The sequence below is a fragment of the Trachinotus anak genome, unplaced genomic scaffold, assembly GCF_046630095.1.
Source record: "Trachinotus anak isolate AG129_WGS33_773 ecotype Australia unplaced genomic scaffold, CSIRO_AGI_Tana_v1 ptg000011l, whole genome shotgun sequence".
NCBI classification, from domain to species: Eukaryota; Metazoa; Chordata; class Actinopteri; order Carangiformes; family Carangidae; genus Trachinotus; species Trachinotus anak.
The window spans coordinates 3,382,574-3,398,766 of record NW_027273862.1 but is presented as its reverse complement, the minus strand read 5'-3'; the positions used below and the strand labels follow the sequence as shown (position 1 = coordinate 3,398,766).

The following is a 16,193-nucleotide window of genomic DNA, read 5'->3' as shown; positions in this document are numbered from 1 at the left end:
CAAAGAGATCAAATTACTGTGTGTCAGTTTTAGTTTGAGAGGTAACCCCGTTATACCATTACAATAATATATCTTAATAAAGGAGAAAAAAGACTTACTTTAATGCTCTGTAGACACAGAGTAGTTCTCTTCCTACTGCTGAAGTGAACAGGATGAACCAGACACTAGTGAGCTGTGCTAACGACTGGGTGTTTAAGGTAAAATACAACAGTGCTTGTGTTTGCTCTGCTGGAGGTATTTGTCCTATGCAAATTTTTTTTTTTTTTTTATCAGAGCAACAAAATTATAGCAGGTGAGTTTTTTGATTTTTAACAGTCAACAGAAATGTGATATTAAGTATAAAAATGCCCTGATGTGGGAAAACCACAAAAGAATAAAGTTTCCAGTTGGTATATTAACATGTCAGCCTATAGTGAAGTGGTAAAGGTTAAAAACTGCACAACATTAAAACAATGTATTCAGATACATGCATACACACAAACACACACTGTAATCTTGAAAAATATAAAAGTTTAATATATATGTATGATAGAAATTATAACAAAAAAGTTTTAGGGAAAAATATCAGGATTTTAAACAGAATGTACAACGGATATATTTTCAATTGCACCATGATGCAGGTGTAGGCCACAGGAGCACTTGTGGACGCAATGCAAAAAGATTTGTGTTCATTGAGGCAGAAAAACTATCTGCATCTCACCTATGGACAATCCAGTGGGAGTGGATATTTTTGCCTGAAGACAAACTTGATTGATTCTCTCTCTTCCCTAACAGTCTGGGATCTCATCATCACTGAGCCATTTCACTACAAAGAGTGACATGGTAAGAAACCTCACACCCATAAATCAAAAGGTAGAAATCCTTTACCATCTCCACCTAGGCTGCATTGTGGCTGGTGTCCAAATATGGCACAGTGAATGTACATAAATACAGGTTACACTTTCCTGTCACTGCACTAGATAGTAAAGTTTAGAAGATACAGACCACAGTAGTAAAAGCATTTTGGTGTGAGGGCTTCTTCTGTCTTCCAGGGTTATGATGCGTAAACATACATACTATATTATTACATTATGGCCTGGTCAATGAAGCCTCCTGACAGAGCTTTCCTTTCAACAGTACACTTTACAGGCCCAAACAGGAAGTTGATGATATCTTTTCAACTTTGATACCACGTGTTCTTTTAGAAAAAGTTCCTAATGGTGTGACCATCACGACTAGATACCCCTTGATTCATATCTCACTTCTTGCTTTTCTTAAAGGAGTTTGTTTGCATGATGTTCACACCATTGTGAACAGATGAGGTCGAAGAATTGTCCATAGATGAGACTGTGTTTTCCTGCATTTTTCCCAGTGGGTGGTGAAATAAACCCCTCACCACAAAGTTTCTATAACACATTTGGGTATGATCTAAAGCAGAAATAATCATGTCAAACTTATCAGTCCCCCAACACCCACAGACACACACACACAAAAAAATCTCTTAGTATAATGAGCTGAGTCTAGGATTAGCTGTTGGTGCTACGTGTTTCTCTGCCTGTGTTTGTAGCCGAGTCTCTATTCTTCCTCAAAGACATCAGGAACCACAGGAAGATGAAGAAACCTGCATGAGTTGGAAAGAGAAGTAGAGTGTTTGAGAGAGTGTGGGAGGAGGAAAAGATCCTGCACATCATGCAAATCCCACAGATAAACAATCTAACTGAGTCAGGTCACTCTTTATCAACATATAAATAGCTAGGTCAGCATCCACTGCTATTTAAAGCATGTATTTTAAAACTATGCACCACACATTCTTGACAAAACAAGTGTCTTACAATAAAGTTTTTTTTTGTAGTTTTTCCTGTAATCATGTCAGTTTGCAACAGGAATAAAAGTCATCAACATGCATGGTTGAGAACCCAGAGACTTTAGCTCTTTATTTTATGACTCCGAAAGCTGTCTTTGCTCTGCTGTACAAATTTGTGTTTCCATTACACATTTACAGCCATGTAGGCCTGTATGGACAAGGGTTACAGTTCCTGCTCTTAACCAACTTAGTTGGACATAAACATGTAGTAATACAAAGACTTGCTGTGTTAAGCTTTCAGTAGTTATGGAAGTTACACACTTCCTTATTCCCATTCACATGGCCCAGTCTGAATGTTACCTGATAAATGCCCCATTGTAAGTGAACAGTATGAGTGTACAACGGTGGACGCTCCATGAGCCTTAAACATTAGGTATCCTAGTATTTTTTATATTTTCCTTATATAACCCTTTCTAACATATACAGCAACATCACCACATGATAGAGCTGAGCATGTGGAGGCAGATTGTGCAGACCTTGCAGTGAGTTCAGGATGCAGAAGAGATAGAGTCCGGGAGCGTTCAGGGAGCCAAAGGAGAAGAAGACCAAGCCCCAGGTGATGCCGAGCAGAGTTGTGAGTCCCATGATGGTGCAGATGTCTCGCTTGGCTCTGGCACTGTTACTCTGCCCATATTAGCAGGTCATAGACAATCAGAAACTACCAGTTAGAGACCATGAAATGTATGTAGTCTGGCAGATTGAACACCAAAACTGCTTTGACCTTGTCTAGAAAACTCCTGACTGGAAGCACATTTATCTCCTTCAGTTTGTTTAAAATTATGCTCTCCAGAGCCACACATACAGTATTATATCATCAGTTTGTATGAGAGGCGGTAGTTCAGTTATACAGACTTGTGTGTGCAAGGGAGATAGCTATGATTATAATGAGTACATATCAAACATATTTACCAGACATGAATGAAAGATTATCATAACTGCACATATATATGTATACACACAGTACATAGACATATATTTTAATTCTTTTTAAAGTCAAGAGGAGCAGAAAGCAAACACTGCAACATGACCCGTACCTCATTGGTATGGCGGAAGCTCAAAACACGTCTGATTGTCACCCCTAACAAGGTCACATTAAAGATGAACACCAGGGCAAATACTCCCACTGTAGTCGCTATCTTTATTGTGCCATCAATTATATAGCATCTGCAAAGAGAGTATGAAAAACAATTTAATCTGAAATACTGAAAAATCAAACATTCTGTAATTCTGTAAACATGTTTCAGGTGACTAAAGATTTTGCTATATGCAGTAATAGTCTCCCGGGAGCTAGTATGGATTCAGTGTTTTAACTTTAGGATATTAGATGTTTGGTAACATGGGGTTTGCTACCAATGAAAAGGAAACTATGTCTTCTTATCTTTTACAATAACTGTTGCAACTGTGAATGGTCGTCCATTACACAGAAACTCTGATGCACATGCAAAACACATTGCATGTATACTGCACTGTAAGTTACTTATTAGTCTAGATTGTACATGTTTGCAAATTTGTCCCGCTTCTCCCTTACATTACAGTGCTGTTAGATGAGTCCAGAGAGGCATGACCATAAGCACGGTTGTCTATGATGATCACCAGGGACACAATGACTGCAGGAATACCTGCATGAAACAAAAGGATTAAGGGAGGCATTGATTCTTTTACTTAAACTGATACTGAAAACTTGTGGGTCCATGGCCTTGGTGACTCCACTCACCCCATCCCACCACGGCGAGTTTGAGCAGGTATCTCTTGACATAGATATTGAAGACTCTGACTAAGAGAAGGTAGATGTGGAACCCCTCCAAGGCCATCCAGCTGAAAGTGGCCAGCAGGGAGTAGTGAGTACAAAGACCCACGTAAAAGCAAAGCCCAGTGGAGGACAGCTCTGCCACTATCTTACTGGGGAGGAAGTGTATGTTGAGTAGGATAAGGGCAATGACGAGGTTGATGTGGATCTTCATAGAGACATCTGCTCTGACATTTCTGTCAAAAAGAGAAGAATTGACCAGGGTCAAGGGCTAAATTATGCACACACATATCATAGTTACAATGGTGGCATTAAGAAGGGATAAAATGGGGCAAAAAATGGGCAAATGAACAAGGGCTGTGAGAAAAATTAAACAAGGGAGGAAGAAGAGAACTGAGGATGAAGAGGGATGGGAGCAAGGAGAGAAGGATGGTGCTTTAACTGAAAATATGTGAGAGGGGAGGGTAGATTGAAGGTATGAAGGGATAAATGACAATGAAAATTGAGGAAAATAATCAGCCAAGGAAGAATAAAGTACCTATTGATCATGAAGAGGAAAAGAGCGATGACCAGGGCAATCAGAGAAAGACTACAGCCAATCTGAGTGATATATGTCAGAATCTCCTGGTCCTCAAGTGAGAGGTTAGCAGGCACCTGTGGAGAAAATACATTTCTATTATTATATTTAGGCTGTTCAGATCAGATCACAGACTAAGTGGCCACATCAGCGCTCAATGTTGTAGAGTAACTGAGAGTAACTGAGTATATTTATTCAAATATGGTATCTGAGGTACTTTTTGAAGCTTTTTATCTCCTTTTCATAGTACTTTATACTTATACTCTAGTACATTTCAGAGACAAATATGGTACTTTTAGTTATATTGTCTTTTAAGTTTTACATATGAAATCTACAGGACTTTAAGGTATGATAGTTACATATTAAACTATGTTATAGTACATAACATCATTAAAAGCAGCTCCACTGGCAACTGGTTTTAACATTAAATTGCTCCTTACATTTCAATACATCAGTAATAATAATAAAATAAATAGAATAGACTGTAAATACAGTATTTTGTGCACATAAAGCCTTGTACATAATGACTAATTACACCTTTAACTCCAGTATACCTTGGTATTTTGCTGTTAATACTTTGTTACTTAAGGTTACTATTAATTGGTCTTTACTGTAAGTACTGTAAGTCACTGTGTAGAATTTGATTCATGTTTAACACTTGGTCCATCTAGTGGTAGCATCAAGAATGACACATCAATGCATACCACTACAGAGCAGTGCATGGTGTTCAGCTGAGCAACACATCAGTTCATAACAAATTAATTTCTGTACTATATATCATCTTACTGTGCATAATTATTCTACATATCGTGTGCAATATAACGTTGATAATAGAAATTCATTGTCATATACATACATATGTACACATATACATGTACCCTAAACATATGCACATTAAACCACTTTATAACAGCCATATATTCTAGTTCTTATGAACTGGTTGAGACATAAACCTTAATGCACACTAACTCAGGGGGATTTCTGTCACATGGAGACAAAAGTTTACTGCTTTTTGAGGGTTTAGACATGGCTTTAGAGTTTGGGTTGGAAAAAGGTTCAGGGTAGGGATGGGGTTAGGCATTTATTTGTGATAGTTAATGTTAAGCTAAGGGGCTGGAAAATGCATTATATCAATGAGTGTCACTCATTATGTACTGTATTATATTATATTATATTATATTATATTATATTATATACTGTTTTTTAAGGATTGTATACGACACCATAGTTTCTGGATTAAGCTACATACATATATATATATATCCAGTGCATCCGGAAAGTGTTCACAGCGCTTAACTTTTTCCACATTTTGTTATTTTACTGCCTTATTCCAAAATGGATTAAATTAATTTTTTACCTCAGAATTCTACACACAATACCCCATAACGACAAAGTGAAAAAAGTTTGCTTGAAATATAGCAGATATATTAAAAATAAAAAACAAAAAAAAATCACATATACAAAAGTATTCACAGCCTTTGCCATGACACTCAAAATTGAGCTCAGGTGCATCCTGTTTCCACTGATCATTCTTCAGATGTTTCTACAACTTGATTGGAGTCCACCTGTGGTAAAGTCAGTTGATTGGACATGATTTGGAAAGGCACACATCTGTCTATATAAAGTCCCATAGTTGACAGTGCATGTCAGAGCACAAACCAAGCCATGAAGTCCAAGGAATTGTCTGTAGACCTCCGAGACAGGATTGTATCGAGGCACAGATCTGGGGAAGGGTACAGAAAAATTTCTGCAGCATTGAAGGTCCCAATGAGCACAGTCGCCTCCATCATCTGTAAACAGAAGAAGTTTGGAACCACCAGGACTATTCCTAGAGCTGGCCGCCCGGCCAATCTGAGCGATCGGGGCAGAAGGGCCTTAGTCAGGGAGGTGACCAAGAACCCGATGGTCACTCTGACAGTGCTCCAGCGTTGCTCTGTGGAGAGAGGAGAACCTTCCAGAAGGACAACCATTTCTGCAGCACTCTACCAATCAGGCCTGTATGGTAAAGTGGCCGGACGGAAGCCACTCTTCAGTAAAAGGCACATGACAGCCCACCTGGAGTTCGCCAAAGGGCACCTGAAGGACTCTCAGACCATGAGAAACAAAATTGTCTGGTCTGATGAAACAAAGATTGAACTCTTTGGCCTGAATGCCAAGCGTCATGTCTGGAGGAAACCAGGCACCGCTCATCACCTGGCCAACACCAGCCCTACAGTGAAGCATGGTGGTGGCAGCATCATGCTGTGGGGATGTTTTTCGGCAGCAGGAACTGGGAGACTAGTCAGGGTCGAGGGAAAGATGAATGCAGCAATGTACAGAGACATCCTTGATGATAACCTGCTCCAGAGCGCTCTGGACCTCGGACTGGTGCGAAGGTTCATCTTCCAACAGGACAACGACCCTAAGCACACAGCCAAGATAACAAAGGAGTGGCTTCGGGACAACTCTGTGAATGTCCTTGAGCAGCCCAGTCAGAGCCATTACTTGAACCTGATTGAACATCTCTGGAGAGATCTGAAAAAGGCTGTGTACTGACGCTCCCCATCCAACCTGATGGAGCTTGAGAGGTTTTGCAAAGAAGAATGGAAGAAACTTCCCAAAAATAGGTGTGCCGAGCTTGTAGCATCATACTCAAAAAGACTTGAGGCTGTAATTGCTGCCAAAGGTGCTTCAACAAAGTATTGAGAAAAGGCTGTGAATACTTATGTACATGTGATGTTTTTGTTTTTTATTTTTAATAAATTTGCAAAAATTTCAAGCAAACTTTTTTCACTTTGTCATTATGGGGTATTGTGTATAGAATTTTGAGGTATGAATTTAATCCATTTTGCAATACGGCTGTAACATAACAAAATGTGGAAAAAGTGAAGCACTGTGAATACCTGTATACACACACATACACACACACACACACACACACACACACACACACACACACACACACACACATATACTTTGTTGTGATTGTCTCATGATGAAAAAGGCCAGTCCTACCATGAGCACACCGAAGTATGTGAGGTGGTTACAGGAGCAGGTGATGTTACTTTGACCTGGTTCCAATGTGGTTAGGCAGCCGTCAGTACAGTACTCTGGTAAGTCAAACGGAGACAGATCCCTTATGCATATGATGCTGTCACATTTGAATTATGTCAGCTCACTTTGCTGATTATGAATGAAACCACAAAAGTAACAGTCTCAGTTATTACCGTACTATTCAAGATAAATCTGATGCTTTGTAACTCACTTTTTGCTGAAAAATCATAGTATGCACACAGGAGTTCTTGGGTCTCCTGTGACACAAATAACAAAAACACAAACATATACATTATTCAATAATGAGACAAGCTTACACATTGTAAGAGAGTAAATGATGTGTGAAATGAAGTTGTAATTACATTTATGCCCGTAGTGAGAGTCATGGTGATATTGACACGCTCTTGTAATCCTGAAATATTCTTGTGGCGCACACTCAGGCCAACCAGTCTGTTCTCATACAGTACATCTGGGGCACCGAATATGGTCTACAGTACAACAGTCATTCAGTTAGTTTGACAGCAAGACAATTATTGTATTTGATCACCTTAAGTGCCTTTACTGTGTCAAAACAAAAAAGCCACCCAGTGCTCCTCTTACACTGTCGTTTGCATTTTAATGAAAACTTAGGGTTTACCTTTGCTGCTGTACCCACTGTCCCTCATCAGAACTTTTCCATTCTTACATTCAATTACAATTTGCATGTTACTGCAGAGAGCAATGAAGAAGAACAAAAGTACAAGAATTTGTGTTTCAGAAAAAAGTGACAGCTGTTTGTTCCCCTTACTAAAAAGATGTCTTTCTGCACCATTGCATTTAGGGATATAGCTTTTTGCCACAAACTGACATCTCTTCCTCTTTTGTGACAGATCTCTGCCTGAGGGTTTGCATTATGCAAAATGATGACCCGGAGAACCCTTTACTTTTTGAAAAAACAAACAAACAAACAAATAAAAAATACACTAGTTTAGGTGTGAAATCGTTACAATATGGTTCTCCCTTTTTACATTTAATAGTAGCTCTGGGTTTCATTTGTGTGTGCCACATTTGGCCTGATAAGAAAAAAATTCTAGCTCTACTATTGTTTAATAAAATGTAATTAATTAAACAATGTTGGTCATATTATTGTCATCCAAGTTTGTCCTCCTGTGGTTAAAATTAGATGTTAGTGGTGAGTTGATGAGCACGTTTCAAAAATGTTCCCACGCTAGGTATTAAGGCACATTTCTGACACTTCACATTGTTTCTCTTTTTTACCAAACCAGCCCAAACCTTGTTCACTACTCCGTGAGATAGACACATCTCATTTACTAAATTATGCAGCCAATAGGGCAAAGGTCAAACTGGCTACAAAATTATTCCTAAAGGTGTTATAGGGTGGATTTTCTCTTATCGATTATATTATAACTTCAGATTTAAAGCATGTGAATTTAAAGTTATGATGTAACAGGAATACTGCAGGTCTTAACACAAATAAACACCACAGGAAAGGACGACTCTGGTTTCTGGTTGCTTGCAAATGAATCAACCCACTGACAAATAATTAAGACAAGGACACATTCACTACCTGCTGTCTCTGCAAACTGATATTCACGGGGGTACTGAAATGAACAGAAACCAAATGGTTTCAATCATATGCAGCTACTAATATAGAAAAAACAAAAGACTAGTTTCTGACCTCATTTGTCTGTGGCCAGGTGATCATGCAAAACACAATTGTGTTGTCTGATCCAGCATCCAACTCTCTCGGCAGTCGAACACTCACTTTGCTGTTGGGGACAAACTGATTTGACCTTGCCTACATCAGAAGGAGAACAAGTGTCAAGAACAGAAAGAGAAATTATGTGTCAAAATAGGACAAATAGCTACATTTATATCTTACATCAACAGCAGGGAAAAAAATTGAATTTGCTCATATGGCTGGCACTGTATGAATTAGGAAAAGTTAGGAAGCTTGATAAAGTATATTTGGAGATGAAGAAAAAAACGGCAGCATATAAGGCCATCCTTCTGGAGAGATAATTTGCTTACCTTTTGCATACGTCTGAATAGGTCACGGTTAAGACTGTCATTTTGAACAGCTAGCTTTGGTGATTATACTTCTGACTGCTGAACACCATTATGAAAGAATAATTTCTATTATATTAATAATAACATTAATAATAATTTCATTAAAAATTTCTTGTAAGCAGCGTTGCCCTGTCAGCCTCCATCATATTCATCACTCATCAAAGACAAACAAGATGGCTAAACACTTAAATGCTTAAATCTGTTGCAAAATGCATCTTTATTATACAAGACTAGTTGGTGTCTTCAACCATGTTAGCAGCTGTACTTAAGCACAGCACTGCACTGAGCTAAATGCTAATGTTGGCATGCAAACATGCTCACAATGACAACGTTAACATGCTGATGTTAAGCAGGTATAAAGCTTTCCATGATCCCCATCTTAAGTATGTTAATATGCTTAACTAATATGGCTGTGTGTGTATGTGAATGAGTTTTGCAGGTATTTGTAGGACAAGTTAAAAATTTTGACCTGATGGTTGTGTGAGTGGTGAAGTCTAGAGATCACCAACGTCATCATGATGCACTGTCAAAGAATCTGAATGTGTATCAATTTTAATGGCAATCCATCTAGTAGCTGTCAAGCCATTTCACTAAAAGCCAAACATGTCAACCTCATTGCGCTAAAGTAGTTTAAGGGAATCACCATAGTACAATTCATCAATTGGGATTGAGGAAGAAAATAGACTTTTGTGTAGTGGGGACTATGGCTCTCGTCTTTCTGCTTGCAGTGTCCCCATTACCTTGTCTTGTTAATTTAGTTAACCGTTTTACAATACCACTACCTTGCTAACCAATTTAATCAGGGGGCCCTTCCTGCCCCCTGATAACTTCATCATAAATGTTACACTGTGAGGACTCTGAATTCAAATGCCTTTGTTCCTATTTTCTTTTGATCCATTGAAATCGTGACCGCAACGCCTGTAACAACTGTAGCAACTGTATTTATATACAGGTGAACACCCCTATTTGCTCAACCAGTAGTTTAAGATAATTCCGTCTGGGCATGAGTGAAGGACATTACCATCCCTAGATCCCTAAAAATCTACCATCAAATTCAAAATGTCATTGTGACTCAGAGTTTCACTTAGTCTCCAAATCAGACAAAAACATATCCTTACCTCAGTCTCAGTGGCATGAATTTCAAGGCCTTCGAAGGGGTATTTGGGTTTGTGCAGGAGAGCCATCAAATTACCAACAGGCATGGATACAGTCTCATTCACCTCTGTTTCCTCTAGCAATTGTTCTAGACTCTGAATGGCCCTTGAGGAAAAGAACAAGAAATTTTAATGATCATTCTGATTTACAATCCTCACATTAACTCTAGACCACAAAATGTCTTAATCTTTAACCTCATACCATGTCCATATCTGGTTCATTTTTAAAGTTATTCACTAACAAACACATACAAACAGTACTCACACAACATAAAAATCCCAAAAGATAAAAAAAAATATTCTTTGATATATAATTAAATATTTACTCGATAGAGTCATGGCCAGTTCCATTTTTCATGATGCTGTTTACATCTTCCATAAAAGACCTGGCATCTGAAACCAATGTCAAACAAACAATTACTAGTTACAGTTACTTAATACACACAGTCAATTAATATATGTATATACACATACACACAATCACAACCACACACACACACACACACAAACACAGATATAACTGAAACCATCCTGGTTTGTTTTCTGATTTTACCACTTTTTTTTTTTTTAAGATGAACCTTTTTTAGATGATTTCTTCCCCCGTGAACCTGGATCTTTGTTCCCCCGTGAGCCTGGATCTTTGTTCCCCCGTGAGCCTGGATCTTCGTTCCCCCGTGAGCCTGGATCTTCGTTCCCCCGTGAGCCTGGATCTTCGTTCCCCCGTGAGCCTGGATCTTCGTTCCCCCGTGAGCATGGATCTTCGTTCCCCCGTGAGCCTGGATCTTCGTTCCCCCGTGAGCCTGGATCTTCGTTCCCCTTTGAGCCTGGATTTTTGTTCTCCTGTGAGCCTGGATCTTCGTTCCCCTGTGAGCCTGGATTTTTATTCTCCTGTGAGCATGGATTTTTGTTCTCCTGTGAACTACCACAGGTGATGTTATGAAACACCAAAGACAGGAGCAGCCACCAGAGGAACCACCACTTCATCCTGTGCAGTGGAGAGGATTCATTTAGAATGCAAACCTGTCTCTGCTTTCTGTTCAAAGTACACCTATGGCGCAATCCCAGATAGCAAAAAATATCCAGCCCAAACTTGGGCCACATGCTTGTTTTCTTCTGGCCCAATATACACCAAGTTCCATCACCTGAAATTGGCCCATATACAGCATGATTATAAGATGTTACCCCACATCTGGACCAATTCTGGCACACATTCTGAAAATCTTCCATATGTGAGTCAGTGTCAGAGGATAACAGCCGGACTCTGCGCAGATGTGGAAGTATATGGGCCAGACACAGTTTCATTTTTTTTTATTATCTGGGATGCCTATAGAGCTTTACATTTTATCCGAATATCACTGTTGATGTGTTTTGGCCTTAGGCCTTCCTCTGTGCATGAGTAGTGTTATCAAATCATTTAATGTATATACATGACAATCAATGTAATGACCTAATTCAACACAACATACAGCAGACCACACCCAAAGGGGGAATAAACACTCATATAATGACAAGGGCAAGTGAAGTGACAGAAACAGGCCTAGTAACTAGTAAAATACAATCTAGTTTAGAGAACAGGAATACAAGAACATAACTGTGTTGTGCATCACAATTGAAACATTACAAGTAAGATTTAAAAGTGAAACTGTCACTAAGGACTTGCTGGCTGTCATCAAATGTATGGTAAAGAAATAGACATTAAATCTGACTGGAAAAAAAAGGGAATACACAGGGAAATACAAACACAATCACTGAACCACATGTATTGGTCTGAGCTGTAAATTAAATAGTAAGTATGTTTACACAAGTTTACACATATCCATACAATTAGTTAAATAACCAATAGATATTCCTCAGGCCTGATATCAGCATCAATATATAAATTAAGTGGTTCTGAGAATCAAACATATAGCCTCCCTACCTTCGTGCGTTGCTGAGTTCCTGTAAAACTAATGTAGTCTGAAGAGAATACAAAACACAGCTGATGTGACAGCAGCACAAAACCAAGTGAGGAAACCTGTTGCAACCAAATAGCTTCATGGGAAGTAAAAATAAAAACATGTAAATGACATTCTGAAAAAAAAGGGGAAGCGGCAACAGGGGAAAAAAAAAAAAGTTGTATCTCTTACCTCTGTTCCCACTGAATCTACAGTACATATCGAATTAATTAAAAATATTGTATCTGAACTATCAGTTCACTGCGTGACTGCACATCACTTGGTTCATTGCTGCATGACACAACTCCCACCAACAGAGGGTAGTAACGTATCAAAAAAAAAAATTATGTGAAAGAAGTGAATCAAGTGTTGAGAGTTCAGTCCAAGCATTTAATTCTCCAGCTTGTAAATGTTTTGTTTTTTCCCCTTTAATTACAAGAAAGAAACCAACCTTGAATGAACATGTCTTAAAAATGTCTTACTGTTACAGGCAAACATTTGAACTATGTCTCTCCGGTTAACACATTTGCATTCCACGTGAAAGTCTCGATCTGTGCTGCAAGTCATGCAGCTCATATTAGCTCTTAAGACTGCCATGCTTTCTGTTTTTTCAGGTGTGACTTTCAATGGAGAAAAAATAATACAAACAAATACGAGTTTATGCACCCACCTGTAGTTTGTGACACTGTGCATGCATTCCATGGCTGTGTGTGTGTGTGTGTGTGCGTGAGCTGCACATTGTGCTTTATCCATCAGCAGGTTTACTGGCTGGACATGCAGGTGGCCCTTCTGCCAGGTGGCCCATGTGGCATAGAGACAACAAAACAGACTAGCCTTGACTTATGGAAGAGAACACCTACAAATGCATGCATAGTGAATATATGCATGTTTGTTTTGTTTTGCATCACTGGAATTATTTTACAATACAGGAAAAAGCCACTGAAAGACATTGCAGCATTTCTGATTAATTTCTGTAATCTATATTATAATAGGGTAACACAGTCCATGTAGTAAAGAGGTGCCATACTTTTGATTATAGTGAATCTTTTTATAAAAAATAAATAGATAAGAATATATAATTTAATAGATAAAAATCAATATAAAATGAGTGACCAAATTTTCTTGTTGGGAAATACATGTTGTCAGTGTTATGGTCATTGGTTTCCCAGTTCACTAAGAAAACAATGAAAAAGGCGTTCTCCATGTTTGGTTGATTGATGCCAAGACAGTTGAGATCATTATAGGAAGGTGTCAAACTCTTTGTGCCTCCTTCCCAAGAGGAATTTCTGGAAATTTTAAAGCCTTGTTTTGCTTTCTTTTGTATAAACATACATCTTAAACACTATCCGAGAACCATTAGAATATTAATATATGAACTTTAGGTTTAGGGAGGCTTTACCAGTGACCATTGTGTTTGTTCAGGAGACTATAGCACCGCTTCTCCCGTGTTGAACTCAGGCCACAAAGATGAGGGAGCAGCGTGGACGTACTGCCCTGCAATACAAACCAACAGGAAATACATAAATTTGGAAATGTCAAAAACAAATCACTTTAAATCTCCTAGTAACCTGATGGCTTAAGATGGATGCATGGACCCATCATGTCTTGAATTTAAATGTAAGAGACCTTTATCATCCCATCACCCTCTCTCTCCCTATACTTATCTCTTTTTTGTGCCTCCTCCATTAATGAGAAATGCCAAAATATATACTGCAGACATTGAGATTATTTAGTCACTGTTATGCTACACTTCCCAATCTTGAACCAGTAAGCATTAACAACCATTCTGCAAGTCGTTACTTCCTTTTGCCCTTGAGCAGATCCACTGATAGGGATCTAATTATACAAACATGTCTGTCCACAGTCTCCACAGTGGGAGCTAATGACAGGGATTGCCCGAGGAACTAGGAACATTCCCTTCTGTCCTATCAATCCATCTTCAGAGATGACAGGTGCTTCCTTTTGACCTGGGCACATGTTAACTACCATAAGGTTTTTTTTTCTCTAACCAAACTGGGCTATTTTATTTCTTATGAGGAATTAAAAGTGATAGATTTATATACAGACTCAGCTGTCAGTTTATAAGGTACTCCTAGCTTAAAAAAACACAAGTTTATGGCGATGTTGAACTGTATTGTGTTATAGAGAAAGGTGTTTCTGTTATTGATGGACATAATACTAGAATCACCTGTCAGTATAATACAGCACAAATTACACCTCTCTAAAACAATTTAAACAAAACCTGAAAGCTATAACCTTAGTGAGAGTATAATTATTGTATTAGACTGTATTCGTAGGTAGATGTTCCTAATAAACTGACAACTGAGAGTAAGTAAGGATAATGCAGTTGCTTCTTATTGACATGGCAAAGAATGGAACAGACATAAAGTAGATGCCACGACAAAACTTGCATCTTATCAGTGCTTTCCTGTTACACTCAGCGCCTCTCTCTCTCTCTCTCTTTCTGTGTGTGTTAATGTGGTCTATTACCTCGGTGTGGGGGAGCTATAAAACATAGGGGGGAGGGTCATGTCCGCCTCGGGCTCTTTCTCCGCTTCCACCTCCGTCCGCCTGCTGGATAAGAGCATTGTAGTGGTTAGCGCTGTCAAGTGAGCCACAGAAATAGGCCTACACGACGAAACCGTGAATGTTGTCTGCCTTCAAAATAAAAGGCAAAAGTAATAAGCTGAAGGGAAACTTTTTTTGATGTTGAGCTTTCAATAATAACAACGACATGCAGTTTGCAGTTACATTATCCTATCTAATATGTTTATCATGTAAATCAAATGTATTAACTCTATGTGCTCCCATAGTTATGAAAACGTTTTAACAGTTAACAGCCTAATGGAAAATATCTGAGACGGAAAAATGTCATAGGTTTTGATGAGATAAAATCATGTTTCTGTATTAGTGTAGTATAGATCCTATTCATGCCTAGTCTTCATTTTCATGAGTCAGTGCCGGCTGAACAAGTCAGCCTATTGGGCTACCTTTTATTTTGACAGTCATAACAGGAACATGTCGTCGCCGTGCAGTTGCTCTTGAAGCTGGCATGACACCTTAGGTACCGAGACACCGGGAGCAGCGGACCATACGTCCTGCTCCGGCAGGGAGGCAACGTGCTGGGCCGCCGTCTCAGAACAGGACCGACAGCAACTAACTAAGTACCGGCTTCAAAGACTATCTCCTCTGGAAAAGGGACAACTGGATATAAAGGGCGAAGACACGTCAAAAAAATTATTTTTAACAAGAGGTCGCGATATTGAACAACCGTGGTCGCTGTGAGCTGCGACGCTGCTTGAGGCTGCAGCTGTAGGAGTCGGTGATGCGCGGTGAACTTCGGGCTCGTTATTTGGTTGTTGTTTTATAGTTTGCAACTTTCTCCCTTCATTAATAATTATCAGCGAGGAGCTTGTGAAGCCACTGGAACTGAACATGTTAGAAGTAAATGAATTACCAAAGCGTTTCTGCTGGGGACCCACTTCACTGACTGCTGGAGACGTTGTGTGTCTTCTGTAAACTGCACATTCAAGGTTACTAATTAGGCGAAGACTTTGATGTTAATTAAATGAGAGTGGCGCTCCGGAGCTCCAGAGAACAGCACACAAAGAGGTGAGGTGAAAAAAAAACTTACAGGAGGAAGCTTTATTGACTCACAGTCACATATCAGTGCAAACTCACCGATATTTACGGAGGGCCACTTTGTAATGCGGCTCTGACTGTGAATGTGTAACGGGGCTCTTTTCCAGGACACAGGCGCACGGCTGAGCACGGCCGCAGCTCTCCGGCGGGGGGACAGGCCGCTGCGGGGCACTTCACCGGGAGTTTTTACCGC

General features: G+C 39.3%; 1 protein-coding gene across 7 annotated transcripts; it reads right to left on the bottom strand.

The window, feature by feature from the left end:
- Positions 1-493: 493 nt before the first annotated feature.
- LOC139627503 (adhesion G-protein coupled receptor G5-like) lies at positions 494-16,182 on the bottom strand. Of its 7 annotated transcripts, XM_071488295.1 has the most exons (17): positions 16,040-16,179; positions 15,816-15,878; positions 14,849-14,932; positions 13,758-13,852; positions 11,003-11,409; positions 10,751-10,817; positions 10,389-10,530; positions 8,879-8,998; positions 7,563-7,688; positions 7,412-7,457; positions 7,162-7,256; positions 4,129-4,244; positions 3,558-3,826; positions 3,372-3,462; positions 2,878-3,007; positions 2,320-2,467; positions 494-1,600 (listed from the first exon to the last, which is right to left on the bottom strand). In XM_071488295.1, exons 5-17 carry the CDS (start codon positions 11,406-11,408, stop codon positions 1,506-1,508), a joined length of 1,851 nt encoding a protein of 616 aa, XP_071344396.1. In that variant the 5' UTR covers position 11,409; positions 13,758-13,852; positions 14,849-14,932; positions 15,816-15,878; positions 16,040-16,179; the 3' UTR covers positions 494-1,505. The 7 variants fall into 7 exon arrangements, with proteins under 7 accessions (XP_071344396.1, XP_071344395.1, XP_071344399.1 ...); XM_071488294.1 differs by lacking the exon at positions 15,816-15,878 and having other exon boundaries at positions 16,040-16,182; XM_071488298.1 differs by lacking the exon at positions 15,816-15,878 and having other exon boundaries at positions 14,849-15,016; positions 16,040-16,120.
- Between the last annotated feature and the right edge of the window lie 11 nt (positions 16,183-16,193).

What these genes read in the sequence shown, in the direction of transcription:
- LOC139627503 (XM_071488292.1), bottom strand. Translation starts at nt 11,726, where the DNA reads ATGAAACTGTGTCTGGCCCATATACTTCCACATCTGCGCAGAGTCCGG. An exon ending in ACTGGCCATGACTCTATCGA is followed by an intron (nt 10,531 to 10,750) that starts GTAAATATTTAA and finishes CTTTTCCTCAAG; the next exon opens with GGCCATTCAGAGTCTAGAAC. An exon ending in CTCTCACTACGGGCATAAAT is followed by an intron (nt 7,458 to 7,562) that starts GTAATTACAACT and finishes TTTGTGTCACAG; the next exon opens with GAGACCCAAGAACTCCTGTG.